Raw genomic sequence first — 16,597 nt, forward strand, 5'->3', positions numbered from 1 at the left:
TTTACCACAATTCATTCCTAGAATTGCAGGGAATTATAGCATCTAATCCATTGATGTACAATTTCTGAGCTACAATGCACAGGCTGCTTGCTCTCATTAGACTACTGGAAGCTTCCTCCAAAACCACATTGCTTTTATGGGTAGGAGTTATTGATGTTCTTTTCATTAATCTTGAGACCAAAAACTGGAATTTGCAGATGGAATAACATGCTTTTTACTACTGGTGAATCTTTGAACTCATCCCCTCTCATGACTTATTCCTGTGCTGAATGGAATTTCCAAACATTACTTTAAAGCTATTGACATAACTAAGAAAAGAGATTTTTAATATGGTAATAGTAATTTATTAATGATCTGTAAATCTTTTTGACAAAATATTTTTCTAAATATTTTAGAAAGTTACAACTAATATATTCCATCAGAATTACTTGGGGAATGGGTTTGAGTCTGAGATTTCCAGACAAATAGAGTCTTTATTTGCAGTCTTTACTCCATTACCACTATCTTAGCTTTTTACCTAAATAAGGAAAAATAAATAAGATTGCTAATCACTGATCAGACACAAGTTGTCTGAAAAGAACAAACATGTCACTTATCATTTGAAACTTGGTCCTAGTGCTTATAAGCACTGTTAGGAATTTATTTACTTTCTAGTGCTGAATCCATTGCTTTCTGAGGAAGTCCTTCCATCTGGAGCCGTTTCTCTTGCTGCTCAGTCATGTTGTCAGGTGCCCTATTAACTCCAGTGAGACTACTTGTGCAAGTGCTCGCTAGCATGACTAAAAGTTGCACAAGATTTCTACTGTCTTTTTGGTGCCGTTTTACTTTAGCATCACAGTTCAGCAAAAATGACAGCGATATATGGCAAATCTGAGAGGCCTTCATGGCATTGTCATTGAAAGCCCCCAAGCTGCAGCCCCATGTAAAATACAGCAAACATCAAGCATCCCACAGGGGCTCTATATTGGTTACACCAGGCATTTATCGAGAAGAGTCTACCTTTAAAATAACTGTGATTATACATTTAAAGCAGGTACAACTAGGGTGTTTTATGTCTAATGCAGTTTAGGTAAATTTTACCTTTTATTTCTTATTTATTCAAACAGTTTGAGAGTCCCTTTTTTCACTTTCTTCCTGCTCCCAAATTAGGTTTGCTGTCTCATAAATCTGGTGCTGACCACCAACAGAGGATCCCAGGAGGTTTGCTGAATACCAAAGGAGTTGCTCTTCCCAATCTTCTGCATTCTGTTGATTTCCCCAATAGAAAGTAACATGAAATTTGCAACTTTTTTTCCAAAATTTTTTTTAAAGTTAGTAAAGGAGCAGAACCATCAGGAAAGAAAATGTAGAGACGTCAGAATATCTTTCAGAAGAGTTATTAGGAGAAGGAGCTGTATGGTCGAGTTCTCAAAATGTGAAAACTATTAGAAATACAACAAGGTCCTATAGCAAGTAAAATATTTATTTCTTTAGCAATTTACTTGGTTTATGGTGCATGCACCTTCCATTTTAAATATCACTTTACTTACATCGACTCTTAGTATTCTGGCAAATGGTTGATATGGCAGGAAACGTCAGCTGGCATGAAAATTTTACGGGTGTACCTCTACCACATATGAAATTCATTACAGTGCAAACAAGCCATCAGAACACAGGAATAAAAAAGAATTTTGGCAAAGGCGTACGTTTTATGTATTAGTAGTCAATACTCATTTCTTACGTTCTAAATTTCACCAAGGTTCAGTTCTCAAGAGTTTCACTTCTTATTAAACAAAATAACTATTCTATATAGTCTTTTCCCATTAATGCTTAGAGCTAATATTCCTTAGTGTAATATTTGGTTTCTTTTTTTATCCATGATTAATACAGAAAAAATTAGGCAATGGTTCCATAGATCTTGTTAATTGTTTAGGATATTTTTCTTAATATCATTAGAGAAAGCTCTCATTGTTCATTTGAATAATAATGACTCTCTATTTATGTAGTCATCCAGAAACCATTATTAAAGTAAGAATATTTGCTCAAAATTGTCCAATACATGAGTTTGGAAAATAATTCTAAAAGAGGCTTGTAGTAGAATGTAGGAGACAGAATTGAATGAAAATTATTAAGTGCTAGCACTTAAATAAAATTGATGCTGCTGCTAGGCATTAAAGAAAATACTCTGTTTTCAGTAACAAGAATTTAACCTTGCTACATTTTCCTGAAAACTTAAATAAAAAATCCAAACAAACAATAACAAAAACCCCACAAAAAACCACAAATCTTTTTCTAAAAATCTCATAATGGGAAAGGATATTCTGCTTGCATTATACACACTTTGCATTTCTCTGCCTCTTTTATTGTTATCAAAAATACAAAATAGAAATTATTTTTGCTTTTTGGGGTGGTCAGTTTACACAAATTTAAACTCTTGATTTTCATGCGATTTAGCTTGTGGTCTAATTAATTACTACTTAGGAAACTGGCAATGAAAACCCGGTATAAATACTATTATTGTGTTCCTAATTATTATTTTACAACGTATTTTGGCTCTTATCTTCGACTCAGAAGTGGGGCAGTATTTCCACCATGCTTACCACCTCCTTCAGAATAAGTTTAGAGGCCGTGATTTTATTGTTTTTTGAAGAATAAGATTCTGATAGGACCTCACAATTGAAAAGAATAAAATTTGAGAAGTCTGATGAAAAATACTGTCTAGATTACAGATCCAAATGATACATAGAATTCTGCATAAATTCTAAATACCCTTCTCCTTACTGATGAAGTATATAATCCAAAATATAGATATTAATGGTCTCAGTGATAGTGTGGGAAGTTTATTCATAAGATGGTGACTTGTACAACACAAAAGATCACATTTTCTGTGGTAGAGCTAATAGATGGTTTAGAATTATTCTAGCTAAAAGCCATTCTGTGAAGGTAATGCTGTAAAATCCTTGCCAACCACTAGCAATCACTTGCAGGTTCCTAGCTCTCTGCTCAGCTATTTAACGTATCAGCCTGTTACGACATATCTTGCCATTCAGGTGAGAAATCCAGAACAGCATCTCTCTGCTATCTAAGTTTTGCTGTAGTATTCCATAAGTTATTTTAATATTTACTACAAGCTTTCTGTCAAAAGGGAATATTTCCTAATCAGATAGCATATGGTAAAAGCTCATTTTATCTTGACATCTTATGCAAAAGATTTCACCTGTAATATGGTACTCAGTACACACATTACCAATTTCTTTTTTCCACACCTTAAAAATTAATACATGTCTTTGTAAATACAGGTATAATGACACTGTAGATTTTCAGGAGAATAAGAGTGTTCCTGGGTTGTGGATTACCTTCTACTTTGACTGCATTTCTGACTGTATGATTGTTGCACACAGGCTGCCCTTCAGTTTGAAGAGCTGACTACTAATTTAATATTTCTTTTTTGATCTTAAAGAAGCTCTTGCTTCTAAGCCTTGTTTCTAAAATATGTTTCCAAGTTTTTGGCTGCTGCTTCTGTTAGACTGGGCCCTACTACTTTCTTATTTGTTTTAGAAAAGATTATGAAAGTTCCTTGCTCTCAGTCGAATGCCCAGCACTGGAGTATTGACAACTGCAGGGATTTTGGCAAAATCCATTGTTACTTCTGCTTCAAATTTTTCTAATTTCTCTTGAAGTTTTTCTATATATTTTCTGTTCAACTTGACTATTGCATCCTGTTTTAGTACCACATATCACTGAGTCATTCATCATTTTATTAACTTTCAAGGCTTGAACCAGATTGTAATGAAAATTTATTTTTAGAAAATAACATAAAATACCCAAACCCCTCACTTGTGGCTTTAGTACTCATCACTCCTTCCCAGAAGCAAAACAATACCAAACCAAACAAAAAATTAAATAGCTTGCTTTTTTCATAATTTTTAAGGGAAAGATGCAAATTGTTCAGTAATTCAAAAATTCACAATAAACTTGTGAAAAGGCACTAGAATAAAAAGAAAGAAAAGAAAGGAGTCTTATTCAAGAAGACCAGAGTGCAATTTCTCCTGATTACCATTCACATGCTACAAATGAATATAATCCTTTTTATGCATCAGACACAATTTATGCATTAAGATGACAATTTTGTCAGCATCTTTTATCACACACCTACTAATGCCAATTCCAAACACACTCTGTGTCCTTTCTTCAACTGCTGTGCTTCGTCTCTAACTTTGAAGAGAAAGTCATTGCATACTCCTCATCAGTGCTTTTTCTAATTTAACTTTCAATAGGTTGTCTAGAGTATCCTCCTCAAAATCATTTAAGAGAGTTTCTTTGATAGTTAATGTAAGCTTTTCTTTCCAGTATTCTGAGACTATGAATAATTCCCTAATTTTGTTTAAGCTTTCATGCTGCAGAAAATGTATAGACTTAGTTCTGAACTTAGTGAGTCTTTTATTTAGAAGAATTTGAAAATATGGCTTTTGGCCTTCTTCTGTCATATTATCTAATAACTGCATCTGAGCTCAGCTGATAGAAGCCAAATTTAAGCTGATGTATTGCTAGCAGTATTTCCAAGCCAGTTTTCTTTTTCCTGTCATTTTTACAACATGCCACAAGCCTCTTTTATACCACTCTAGATCATGTGTGCAAGAACCCCCAAAAAACCAGTCACTAAATTAAGTAAAACGAATGGCAATTTATGACGACATTTAATTCACCAGAACTTACTTACCAATGTAATTGGTAAAAAGCAAAACTAAAAGATATTTTGGGAACAAGGAGAACTACTGATGCTTAACTCAAATGCCAGAAATCATGCTCCTAATTGTCACATAGACAGAACTGAATCCTCAGTCACTAGATAAATAACCAGCTTTTTATGCTGGTGAAAAATTTTTCAGCTATGTGAAAAATACTGACCAACTATATCATTTTTGTAATTTTACACAAGTAAAGCCAAGCAAGCTATTGAGTTAGCAAAACTAATACCTTGTATCTCCATTTCTTATATTTGATCTAGTTCCATCTGTCTTCAGCCTAGAAATTTCTGCTAACCTGAAGGGCAGCTTTGAAAAGTAAGATAGCCAAACATAAGATACCTGAAAGCAGCAGCTCTCAGAAATTGCTCATAGGAAGCTCATAGAAAGCTGTGGCTTATTCTACTCCTAAGGTACCAGTCTGGAATAGTCTATGACTGTCTACATATTTTTATTTCTTCCTCTAGATATTGGCAATTGAGCATCTGGAATTTTCCATGTTTACCACAACACTTTTCCTGCTATTCAAGAATATAGTAAATATTATTAGCATTCTGTCAGAGTTCTTTACAGATAACAATTAACACAGTTTTCAGTGCAAGTTAACTAAGCCATAAGTTTAAAATTTTCATCCCAAGCTGAACTTTCACAGTTTTTTTCACAGTTTTTGTGTTCAGCAGTAGACAGGAGGTATTGCCTCCTCATCCTGAGTGTACTAGCACATCACCCCACTTTATCTTCAGTTGAGGGAAATAAATTACTGGAAATTCATACCCTTTTCTGGTTTGTCACTGACAATTTTTCTACCTCTGAGGGTTCATGTGAAAACAATGCAAAGAAAATTGAGATAAAATAACAAGTAAAACTAGTAATTTTATCTTCAAATAATTTGTGGTTCTATTGTGCTATGTGGTATAAAATATTTGTTTAGGAATTTAAGTAACACTGTTTAAATGTTCATTTTGGTAGTACTTTTTATTTTTAATCTTTTTTTTCTAGTTCAATATTTCAATAATATCTTCCTGTTTTGTCTTTTAGATTCCTGTTGCTGTGACACAGATAAGTTCAACCAACCACCCGGTGAAAGTGGGACTTTCAGATGCATTTGTGGTCGTGCACAGGATCCAGCAAATTCCCAGTATGTAGAATTGTAGTGGTGCTAATGGTTTGGAGGCTTAGAAATCAGTAGAAGCTGATTTCATCAAGGATGACTAGCTGCATAACAACTTAGCTAATTTGAGCTTGCTAATTCAAGTGTAATTTTATTTGCTTGATAATTCCCAATATGGCTTTTCCTGTCATTGTTTCTTTTGAGCTGATAAATTAAGTAAATAAAATTAAATGACCAGTCAAATAATGTCAAATTAAACTCTCAACTGGCTTAATTTGGTTTTCCATAAGATACTTTATCTGGAACATGCTTTCATATCCATAGTAAAGAAGAAGCCATCTGTTTAGAAAAACCATCTGTATCCAAAAATATCTAGGCTGGAAGCTCTTGATACTTTATTCTGTATTTCAAATTCATTCGTTTTAGTGAGAGGAAAATAGAGGAGATGTAGTTATTAAATAACATCTTGAGCTCTCATAGTCATGGCAGCAGTAGTGCAGATGGCATTTAGTTTTGTCTGCCATTTAGCTTTTCAGTTATACTTTGCATGGCTTCATTGAAAACAAAAAGTAGTGACTTTCTCAATGTGTGAGAGTTTCTCAAGTGTGACTTTCTCAGTGTTCTAATGTACTGTGTAAAGGACCCCTTGAGGTTGTTTAGCAATTAGAGAATATGATCACTTTTCAAGTCTACTGGGTTTACTTAATATTTAGAGAAAATTTACTAAGATCAGTTTTCGATGAAGCCCTATTTCGATAATAGCAGGGTGCAGATGGAAGGAGCTGTGCTTGAACAGGTCTCCTAGGGCTGACTCCAGGCAGATTCTCCTGAAGAGAATTCTCTCTGGCAGACCTGTGGTGCTCACAAGGACTGACCTGATCCAGCCCAGCTTTAAGGCAGACAGCAAATGGGGTTGACACTGACACTGAGAAAGAAAGTTCTATTGGCCTCTCAGCTCATCCTTTCTCCTCGGCACATATAAAACAGTCTTTAACATGAGGGAGCATCAATCCTATGTCTTACATTCCCATCTTGGGGAATATGGAATATTTCAGTACTATTTGTTACTTGTGAGCTCAGAGTGTGAAGGATGTAGCATACCAAGATTTCACTTAAGAGAGAAGAAATTTGTTTCTGAAGTAAGGTAGGTAGTTGTAATGTGCCTATGCTTGCATGGATTGGTTTTGAGTGTTTAAGAATAAATGAAACTAGGCAATAAATTTCAGTAATGTGAGTGATATTTTCAAGTAAATCATCTGAATATTTCTGAATCTTCAGTTTCTAAGAGCTTCAAATATTAATTTGGGGGAAATTAAGTTGATTGACTTATGCAAATAGTTTATGAGAATAGTCACAGAGAAATTCTATCCAAGAGATGCAACAGGATGATATCTTTTGATATCAGGTCTCCATAAGAAAACAACACTAAAGGACTTGTATTAGATTTACATATTTTGTATGGAAAATATATGGTAGATGTGAGTCTTTTTTGAAGTCTGAATGTTTCTTTTTGTAGAAATATTTCAGACAAGCACCTTGTTTTACTACCAGTAAATAATACTGGTTTTGATGAATGCAGAGTTACTTACTAGACTTCTGGTTTTAGCATTTTTTTTTTTTCCACATGACAATTTCTGCTAAGACAAGTGAAACTATAATGTGGGTAAGGAGTATAAAATCTGCTACTGCTATTCTACAGCAGCTTCGAGAGCATTATTAATGTATTGCTGTTTACAATGCATTGCTCTTGCCCCTAACTACCAGTTCTATGGAGGGTGGTAATTCATTATTATTTTTGCTAGACTGCAGCTTACACTAGAGCTAATATTAATCAAGGGAACCATCATTTCACAGTAGATTTTCCTGAAGCTGAATTGTGTGCTCAATGAAATAGGTTTATATTGATGTTTACAGGCAATATAATAGCACCTTGACAGAACTGGTAAATAATGTTGGCCCATAGAAAGCCAGCATCAGATGCTCTTAAAATATGCATGTTCTTGAATTCTTGTTTTTCAGAGGTATTAAATCAACTATGGCTCCAGTCAATTACTAGAAAAGTGATATGATAGAATTGTTATTTTGTTGACTTCTTAAGACAATGGAAGAATATAAATTGTTGTTTGTCCCAGGAGAAGGCAGAGTATAACTACTAGTTCTAGCTTCCCACTTTTATCTAAGATTTTTCCATCAAAAAACTCAATCTGCCTTTATATTCATGGATAGTTATTAAAAAAGAAAAAAGAGCCAAAATCATTCCCCTCAAATAATACAAATAAACCACCCCAAACTCTACAGCTTTATGTTTGAGCTTTGTCTGTTCTTTTTGTAAATATTGTGCATTTGAAAAGGAAAGAGACACTAAGAGCCACACAAGCTTGTTTGAACAAATATATCCCCTCAATTTTTGAAAATGCTGAAAACCTTTGGTGCCTTTTCTATGCTCAGTATTCTAAAACTTGAATATAACATACCTAGTTTATTAATTTCAGAAGATTTAAAGCTAACTATTTATCAGATTTTTTTCAGATGTACTGTCCAAAAGATTGGTAATAACTTTTTTAATACTTCTGAAAGGTGAGTTCAAAAGCCAGGCAAACCTATTTCATTCTGGGAAGAGAAAACATGCTTTTTGATCAGCCATTTCATTTCAAAAGTGCATTTTAATGAGTGCTGAAAAGTCTTGAAGAGCCAAGAGCTAAAAGGAATGGTTTTCTGAACTTTTTTAAAAGGAGGAATTTGAGAATATCATACCTATTTTTATTAATATACTTCTTCATATAAAGACTTTGCTGTAATACTCCTTTTATCTGCCCCTAAAAGCACATAGGCACATACACTTGTTCACCGTATCTTTTAAGAGTTAGAGCATGGAGATGGAAGATTTTTGTCAGGTGGCTTTATGCCTGTTTGGTTTTGGGTGTTTTTTTGTTTTTTTTTTAATAAATACTTCCTTGATCTGCTACTACTTCTTGCTCATAGACTATCTCTTTATTTTCCACTGATAATTATATTATTGCAGATTAGCCACTATTTTATCTTTTATATGTAGATATAAATATACCTATTACTCCAGAGGTGTGTTGGAATGATTGGAAATATCTTAAGGGAAGTAAATTTCTGATCAACACCAAGGTTAACCTGATAATTCGGAGATTTATATGACAGCAAAATGGCAAACTAGGTCCTTTGATTAATTTCTGAGGAAAAGTTTCAGCTCTATCCAGGTAATTCAAATGAAGTTCCAGGCTCTGGAGCTCTGCTTCTGATGTGTAAGTTAGGGTGATCATCCCGATTCCTTCTGCTTCAGACAGGTTGAACGCTTGCATACTAACTATTTTTCCTTTTGTAACAACCACAGTCAGAAATTTTCATGGATGTCTTCCAGCTAGGAACATGATTGCTGATAACAAAGATGGGAGTTTTATATATTCCTCCAGCAAGACTTTTTAAACACCTTCACTGCTTCAGGACCTTTGTTCCTTGCCCACCTTCTCCAACCAGCTGCCTTTTATTTCTTGTTTATTTCTCTGCCATCCTTGTTATTCTGTTCTTGGTCCTTTTTTCACTCGCCCGTGGTGTCCATTGCTCTTCCTTCTGCAGATTCCCAAGATCTCTCTTTAACTTCATGATAATCTTTCTTTCCCTCCATTTTTCCTCTCATTCAGGGTTACTGTGTATAAACACTCTTTTGTTTCAGTGCTCTTTCCTATTGTCTTTCAATTAGCTTTTTGTGGTGCAAGAAGAAGAAATGAAAAAGCATTTCCTGCAACCCACTTTTGTGTTTTAGCAATGAAGACCCCACCAGAGAGCTTTCCCATATTGTGCTTGTTTTCCACAAAACCATGAAATACACTGGGAAATGAGAGAGTGCCAGATTCAGGGCATCTACACAAGTGAATTACAGTCTTGGACTAAGAGATAATGGGTAGTAGGTCTGCCTCCACAATGAGGCATCCTTCTCCGTGATTTTGGCCTCTACTGTATTGGATGCAGCTCTTTTAGGAAATCCGTGCCTTGACAACTTAACATTTAATCACACTGAAATTATTCAACAACACTGTGTACAGAAATAAAATTGTAGCTGAACTATGTGTTAGTACTATTCCAGTTTCAGTGCAATTAGTGTCACTCAATATGTAGTGTAACTCAAGCATATAATTGAGTGACAACTCTGCATGTTATAAATGTTTGCTCAAGATGTCTCACCACTTTGTTTACAGCAGTGAAGCCCCTGAAAGAAGCTTAGGATTACCTTCCTAAAGGGTAAAAGACCACTGGCCATTTATGCTCTGATATCTATTATATAAAGGTGCAGCACCACTTGGGAAATCAAGTCTGATTTCCTGCTGCCTTACTGGTAGTGTTATCATTTACCCCTGTGCAAAATGGGCCCCCAAGTTATCACTCTAAAATCATAGTATTTATTCTTCTTTACACTAGTGTAACTAATCCCACAGAGCCAGCTGCTCCAGTCTGCATGTTTGTCTGCTGGTCCAAAAAGGGTTATCAAGGCAGCTGGGTTCCTTGCACTAGATGTCTGATTCAGGAGCATGCTGTTGATGTTTGGTAGTATGACAATACTGCCAGGACTGGTACAAATTGATCAAAGTTTAAAATATTCTCATAAACAGCCACAGACAGATCTCAGAGTGAGGCAGTTTGGTGCATGGTGAGATTAGAGAATAAAGCAAGTTTTTCACACCTAGATCCTATACCAGGAGCTCTATAGCTGGCAACATGTATTGGGGCAAATCTGAAAGGACATGGAGAGTGTCAGAGTAAATCATGTGTGGTAGGCACAGAGCAGCATTATGGCAGAACAGCTCTTAGTACATTGTTCATAAAGATATTTTCAGAGCCTACTTCACTGGTTTGCTTGGTCACAGATTTGAGGTGCAGCTACCAGGTTTAAAAGGATATTTTTAGTAATTTTTTAAGTGAATGATAAAATTAATACAATTAGGGAATCTGAATTTTTATCTAGATTTAGATGTCTGTTATATTCAGAGGAGCAATTGTGGAGGTGTTTGGATTACAGGCATTGGTGTTTGGTCCCAGTGTCAATGCCTCAATAATTAATTAGTTAATATTGATAAGTTTAGCAATAGAAAGCTGTTAAAGAACAGATGCTTTGGCATTCTGATTCCTTTACCTTTTGTGGTGACAGCTATCAGATATACCAGGTTGACAGTTTTATTCAGCCAGTGATGTTAAACAAAATCCCTGTCAAGCAAAGTTAGTGGCTGTGTAACATAGCAGCTGTGCCCCTCCCTTCTCTATGCCTTATATTTTCCACAAATTGATTGCAGCTTGTTGGATATGTTCCATAAATTGTTTACTTCAAACTGACTTCTGCATAATCAAATGAAGCCTCTTAGCATTTGTATTTTCTCTATCAGCAACACTTAAAACTGAAAGTATAGCTGTATGAATACATACGGCCTTGTTTAGCAGTTATTTCCGGGTATATGGCAAATCCAAATTCCCTAGAAATCTTTCACTGGAAAAGGTCTTTATTTGTGTGAACATATAATTTAAAAACTCAGAATGACTTCTCCAGTATTTTCACATTTCACTGTATTGCAGGTTTTTAGCTGAGGAATGGTGTATGAGGAAAAGTAGTGATTATGTAATGGAAAAGATACTGAGAGATTCTGCATCTGTCAGACACATATTTAGGATAGTTTGTTATGAACTACTAACCCTGCAGACATGTTAAGAAGTCATTGGTGCTCTCCTGGCACTGCTCCCTCTCCACAGTACTCTCCCTATCGAGTACCTTTAGTCAACTCTTGCAGTTCTGTTTCAAATACTTAGATACCGAATTACTTAGTTTAATGCTACTGTGATAAAACTACACAGAATTATTTTGTCACAGCAGAATCTTGCACATCCATAATTTACCAATCCATTGCTTAATCCCTTGAAAGAATTCTTTCAAATGACATTCTGACCCCCATGTTATCTCTCTCAGTCAATGAGGAATGTGTTCTTACCTCAAGTAGCTGGTGTTTTCTTCAGGTTTTTCTGCTGGGACTGTACCTTTGACCTGTGTTCAAAGACAGCACAAGTACATGCCATGAAAACAAACTAAAAAACAGCCTGAACAATACTGCAAATCAAACCAAGTGTAAAAAAATATAGATAGTTATTAAAGAATACATGTAATGTTATACCATTTCTTTATAGCAAAATAACTGCACATGATGCTTAAATATTGATCTGTTACTGCATCAAATTATTTCACTAATTCTTGTCATGTTAACATCGGTACTAAGGTATATAGAAGCTCTTTGTGATTCTGCACTAGTACTTTTTTGTTAAAGAGCTAAATAGCATTAGACAAAGAACAAATTTCACCTGTGTGAAATGCAATGTTTGTCCTGGGTTGAAGCAGGAGTGTGTGAAGAGGTTAGAGGGAAAGTGTGTGGGCAGAGTATTCATTTTCCTGTTTATCCTGTTGAGTTTAGGGTTTTTTAACCAATTTTGTTAAGGGAAACCGGCTCACAATTCAAAATAGAGAGAGAAAAGTACATTTTGAAGATATAAGCATGGCATGTTTAAGTCATACTTTCAACAGAATCTAGGCCTGCATGTTTTTCTAGCCTGGTCAGGGAGATAAATTTGAATGCTCACATTTCCAAACACCTGTCTGCAAGTATATACAAAGATGTTAGAAGGTGACTGTCCAAATACCTCTCTGTAAGTTCCTTACATTAGATAGATGCCTCATATGCAAACTCACCACCTGTGGTTGACATCTTTCTGAAGGAAAAATCAAATTTGAGTATGTCAGGTAGTGGGATTTAATGGAATAAAGAGTCATGCTGAAATATGCCTGATTAGAATTTTTTTAATGTAACTCATTTCATTCTCTTAGAAGTAGTGTTTTTCAGAAATTTCATGCACTGGGTGAAGTAAAAGTGCCTATGCCTGAATCTCTGATTCTTAGTGAGTCTTTAAAAAGCCAGAAGCTCCTTATTTCTTGTAAGCCCTGTAAGGAACCTGTAAGGAAATGTTCAGCATTAACAGGATTATAGTATGCTAGTCTGATCCAGTACTGGTGAGGAGCAGTTCAAATAAAGGGTTGACACACAGCATTTTAATTTATGTGTTCATATTCACTTGCCTTTTTTTTTTTTTTTTTTTTTTTTCTTTTGACAGAATGTTAAAAATTTCTATGGAAAAAAATTACAACCTTCAGCATTGACAGGAGCTCATTTCAAAAGACATTTTACAATCACTATGGTTGGGCTTTCATGAGACTGACCATCCTGTAAGCATATACACCTTGCAGCTGGCAAGAGATTTTCCCTATCCCAACACATAGTTAGCTTTGTCTTTCTGTCCAGTGGGTCTCAAGGACATGGCTAAGGCATTTATTGGGGTAAATTTTGTCACCTGCCCATATCCATCTTTCAGCTAGTCAGAATGACTTTGTGTAACACATAAGACTAGTTCAATTATAGGTTCATTTCATAGTGAAAGAGAATTCTGCTATCAGGAGGGGTGAAGTCATAGCAAAGCTTCAAATAAATTGCAAGAGGTGCTTGGCAATGGTGCTGATTAGGAACTAAATAGAATTATTGTCTGAAGGTGAGATACTGCCTACTTATCCCTGAGAGCTAATGAGGTAAGAGAGGGGACAAAAGCTGCTTCCTCAAGCAATAAGGTGTGCCCTAATCCATATGGAACTGGCAGCATAGAAGACATCCAAAGACTGAGTTTGTGACTGTCTACAAGTCCCTTTTCTTCTCTTACATGTAGACGAAGACTGGCATGGGACATCTTTTAGTCCTTTGTATGTAACCCTTGATTCTTCTCTGGTATGATTGCAGAGGGTCAGTGATTGTATTTAGCTCTGATTTTAATTAGTTTAGCAGACCTTCAAAAAGAACATAAATATGAAACCAGCACAGTAGAAAGCTGTCATTTTTGTGTCAGATTGGTATTATAGGTTGTACTTTTAGTTTTCAAATATACAAGTTCGCCGGTCTATATTGCAACTGTATAAATAAAATCTGGAATTTTCAGAACACATTACAGGATATTGTTCTGGGAAGTAGTGTGTGATTTTTTTCATGTTTATCTTGTGCATGGGTCTTACAGTTGCTTGTGAGTTCAAAGCCCTTCAGAGCAGTACATTGACTATATTGAATTTCTGCTTTGAGAAACAGGTGCAGTCAGACTGTGTAAAGATTATGCATAACAGCTGTTTAGGAAGATTGTCTTCTTTAATATAATGTTATAATATATAAATGTTAAAATATACTCTAGTACACTTAGATGTGAGCCATCTTGTAGCTAACAAATTTGATTAAGCAATGAAATAAGTTTTGTTTGCACATTTTGGCAAGAACTGACAAAGTGAGCATATAAAGCATTTCTCTCAAATCTGTAAGCTGAGAAAGATATCTAAGAAAAGCAAGTATTTGAAATACACCCTAAAATGTCTGACAGTATACCCTATAGAATTTATGCCTAAATCAGTGACTAAGATGCTTGAGAGCACACTCAGCATTTTCATAATTCTTTGCCAGGAGAAGTACCTTTTCTGTCAGCTCTGAGGGTTTCTCCACTAAAAAAATTTCTATCTATCTTTACATGTTATTTTGTGATATTAAAAGTTAAAAATATATTCTTGAGAAAAATAGTTGCCATATGTGCACCTAAGGAACAGTGTGCATTAATTACATCCACTATTTTTCACAATCTAAAGACTGCAAAATAAGAAAATACTGTTTATTTTTTTCATTCCTGTTAGATGTCCGCAGAAGAACAATTTATGAATACCACAGGGTGGAGCTACAGATGTCAAAGATTACCAATCTCTCAGCTGTTGAAATGATACCACTTCCAAGTAAGTAAAGCGTTACATAAACAGGAGCCAGATCTAGAAAGCATCTATCTCCCTCTGCCTCCCAGCAACACATACACAGTTTCAAATATTTTGTTTTATTTGTGGACTTGGAATCACAAACAGATTCATTTATCCTCTCCTAGATTCCCGTATGGATGATACATTATCCAGTTCATCCTCATGTATCTCAAGTTAGTTTATAGGTACATAGCTCCCAGGAGGTTTTGAATGAAATTTGTGCCAAATCATTTTTTCAGAAGAATGATTATATTGCCTTTAAATACATTTCCTTAAGAAAAAAAAAAAAAAAGAACAGTTTTCATGCTTGCAATGCAAACATTAATTCTTCTGTGTACTGTGCATCACATCACAAAGGCATATCCCCAAATGGCTCCAAATATTTTGCAGTTCATCTGGCTCTTTTTCTCTTTTTTCCAAGGTAAAACTACATTGCTTTGAAACCTTGGGGTTTAAAATAACAGCTGTACTACTGTAGAAAGAGTAGAAACATCTACTTTTCCTTTTTTAAAATTCAGTTATAGTTTTTGCGCATTTTTCTGTCAGTCTTATTATCTACTTATGTCTGAATGTTAGCAACACCAAAGAACAGCCAGGGAAGAAAGAGATTTAAGGAAATGCTTAATATTGAGCAAAAAGATAAAAATTTAGGAACGAAGCTGAATGAACAGATGTGGAAGTAGGAGTATATTTACAAATGGAATACTAATGGAATACCACAGATTAAATGTACTTGTGTGTATGCAATTGTGCAAAGCATTGTAACAGGCTGAGTTCGGGGTCTTATTTTAGACATGGCTGAACCAGATGACTATATATATTATCAGAAGATTTATTCTCCTTCCATGGTTTTTATGTGAAACACATATGAGACTAATGTAATAATTCATGTTTATCTACAATCCCAGCTTGTCTCCAGTTTACCAGCTGTGGTCCCTGTGTCACTGCCCAGATTGGTTTCAACTGCAGCTGGTGCAGTAAACTCCAAAGGTAGAGAAAATAATTTCTTTTCTTTTTTTTGTGTGTGGGTATGGAGCTGTGCTCAAAGGCTATCCAAAATCATTGCCTACAGGTTTTTCAGCATTAAAAGCTGTTACATTTGGGTTTACATGTATGCATTCACATGAACATAAATCTCAAGTGTGATCACAAACAACTCATCATTGTCACATTTCACTTAAGTAATTAGGCAACAATAGTCAAAACAGTTGATTCAGGAGTTAAGCCCTTGTTCTTATTTCTTCAGTCATACTTTAAAATCCCTTTGAAGTAGAAAAAAAAGAAGATGCCATGATAAAAATCGTATTTTCTCCCTCCATCATTGGCTTCATCAAAAATAATTTAACCCCCTGGAGATGTAAAGTGTTAATGTAAAAACTTCCTACTAACAGCAGGAAGACTAATACATCCAAACAGAGCACTTTCCTTTTTAACCTTTTAACCACATTACATATAGTGGGTGCATTGGGTCTCCTCAGGCTCTCAGTGACACATGGACCAGGACAGTCAAGTCCATGGCAGGAATGATTTAGACTATGGAGTAGCTGAAGCACAGCCAGCAAAATGGAAACTCTGCAACTGCAGCTTTTCAAAAAGTTTTTCAGTCACTGACCTTCACTGACCTTAATGAATAATTTAATGCCAGTTTTCTGAAGCAAAATGCAGTCTCATCATGGACATTTATTTTTGCTGTACTCTTCAGCTCTAGTGATTAGGTTAGAAATACTTTGTATGAAACAGATGTATAACGAAACAAGAAAAGGTAACTAACATTCTAAAATAGTGGAATATTTTGACACCATGTTGAAGAACTGGTAAATAGCTGAAGAACACAGAACAGAATTAGAAAATTGGACTAATTTTTATAATATTTCCTTAAGT

General features: G+C 35.1%; 1 protein-coding gene across 1 annotated transcript in view; it reads left to right on the plus strand.

The window, feature by feature from the left end:
• PLXDC2 (plexin domain containing 2) overlaps nt 1-16,597 on the plus strand; it is a 248,006-nt gene that overhangs the window by 181,307 nt on the left and 50,102 nt on the right. The window contains exons 7-9 of the mRNA XM_021530357.3: nt 5,763-5,862; nt 14,603-14,698; nt 15,625-15,706. Of these exons, the coding sequence (XP_021386032.2) occupies nt 5,763-5,862; nt 14,603-14,698; nt 15,625-15,706 (278 nt within the window). The remainder of the gene's footprint in view (nt 1-5,762; nt 5,863-14,602; nt 14,699-15,624; nt 15,707-16,597) is intronic.

This window comes from Lonchura striata, chromosome 1 (genome assembly GCF_046129695.1).
Source record: "Lonchura striata isolate bLonStr1 chromosome 1, bLonStr1.mat, whole genome shotgun sequence".
Lineage (NCBI taxonomy): Eukaryota > Metazoa > Chordata > Aves > Passeriformes > Estrildidae > Lonchura > Lonchura striata.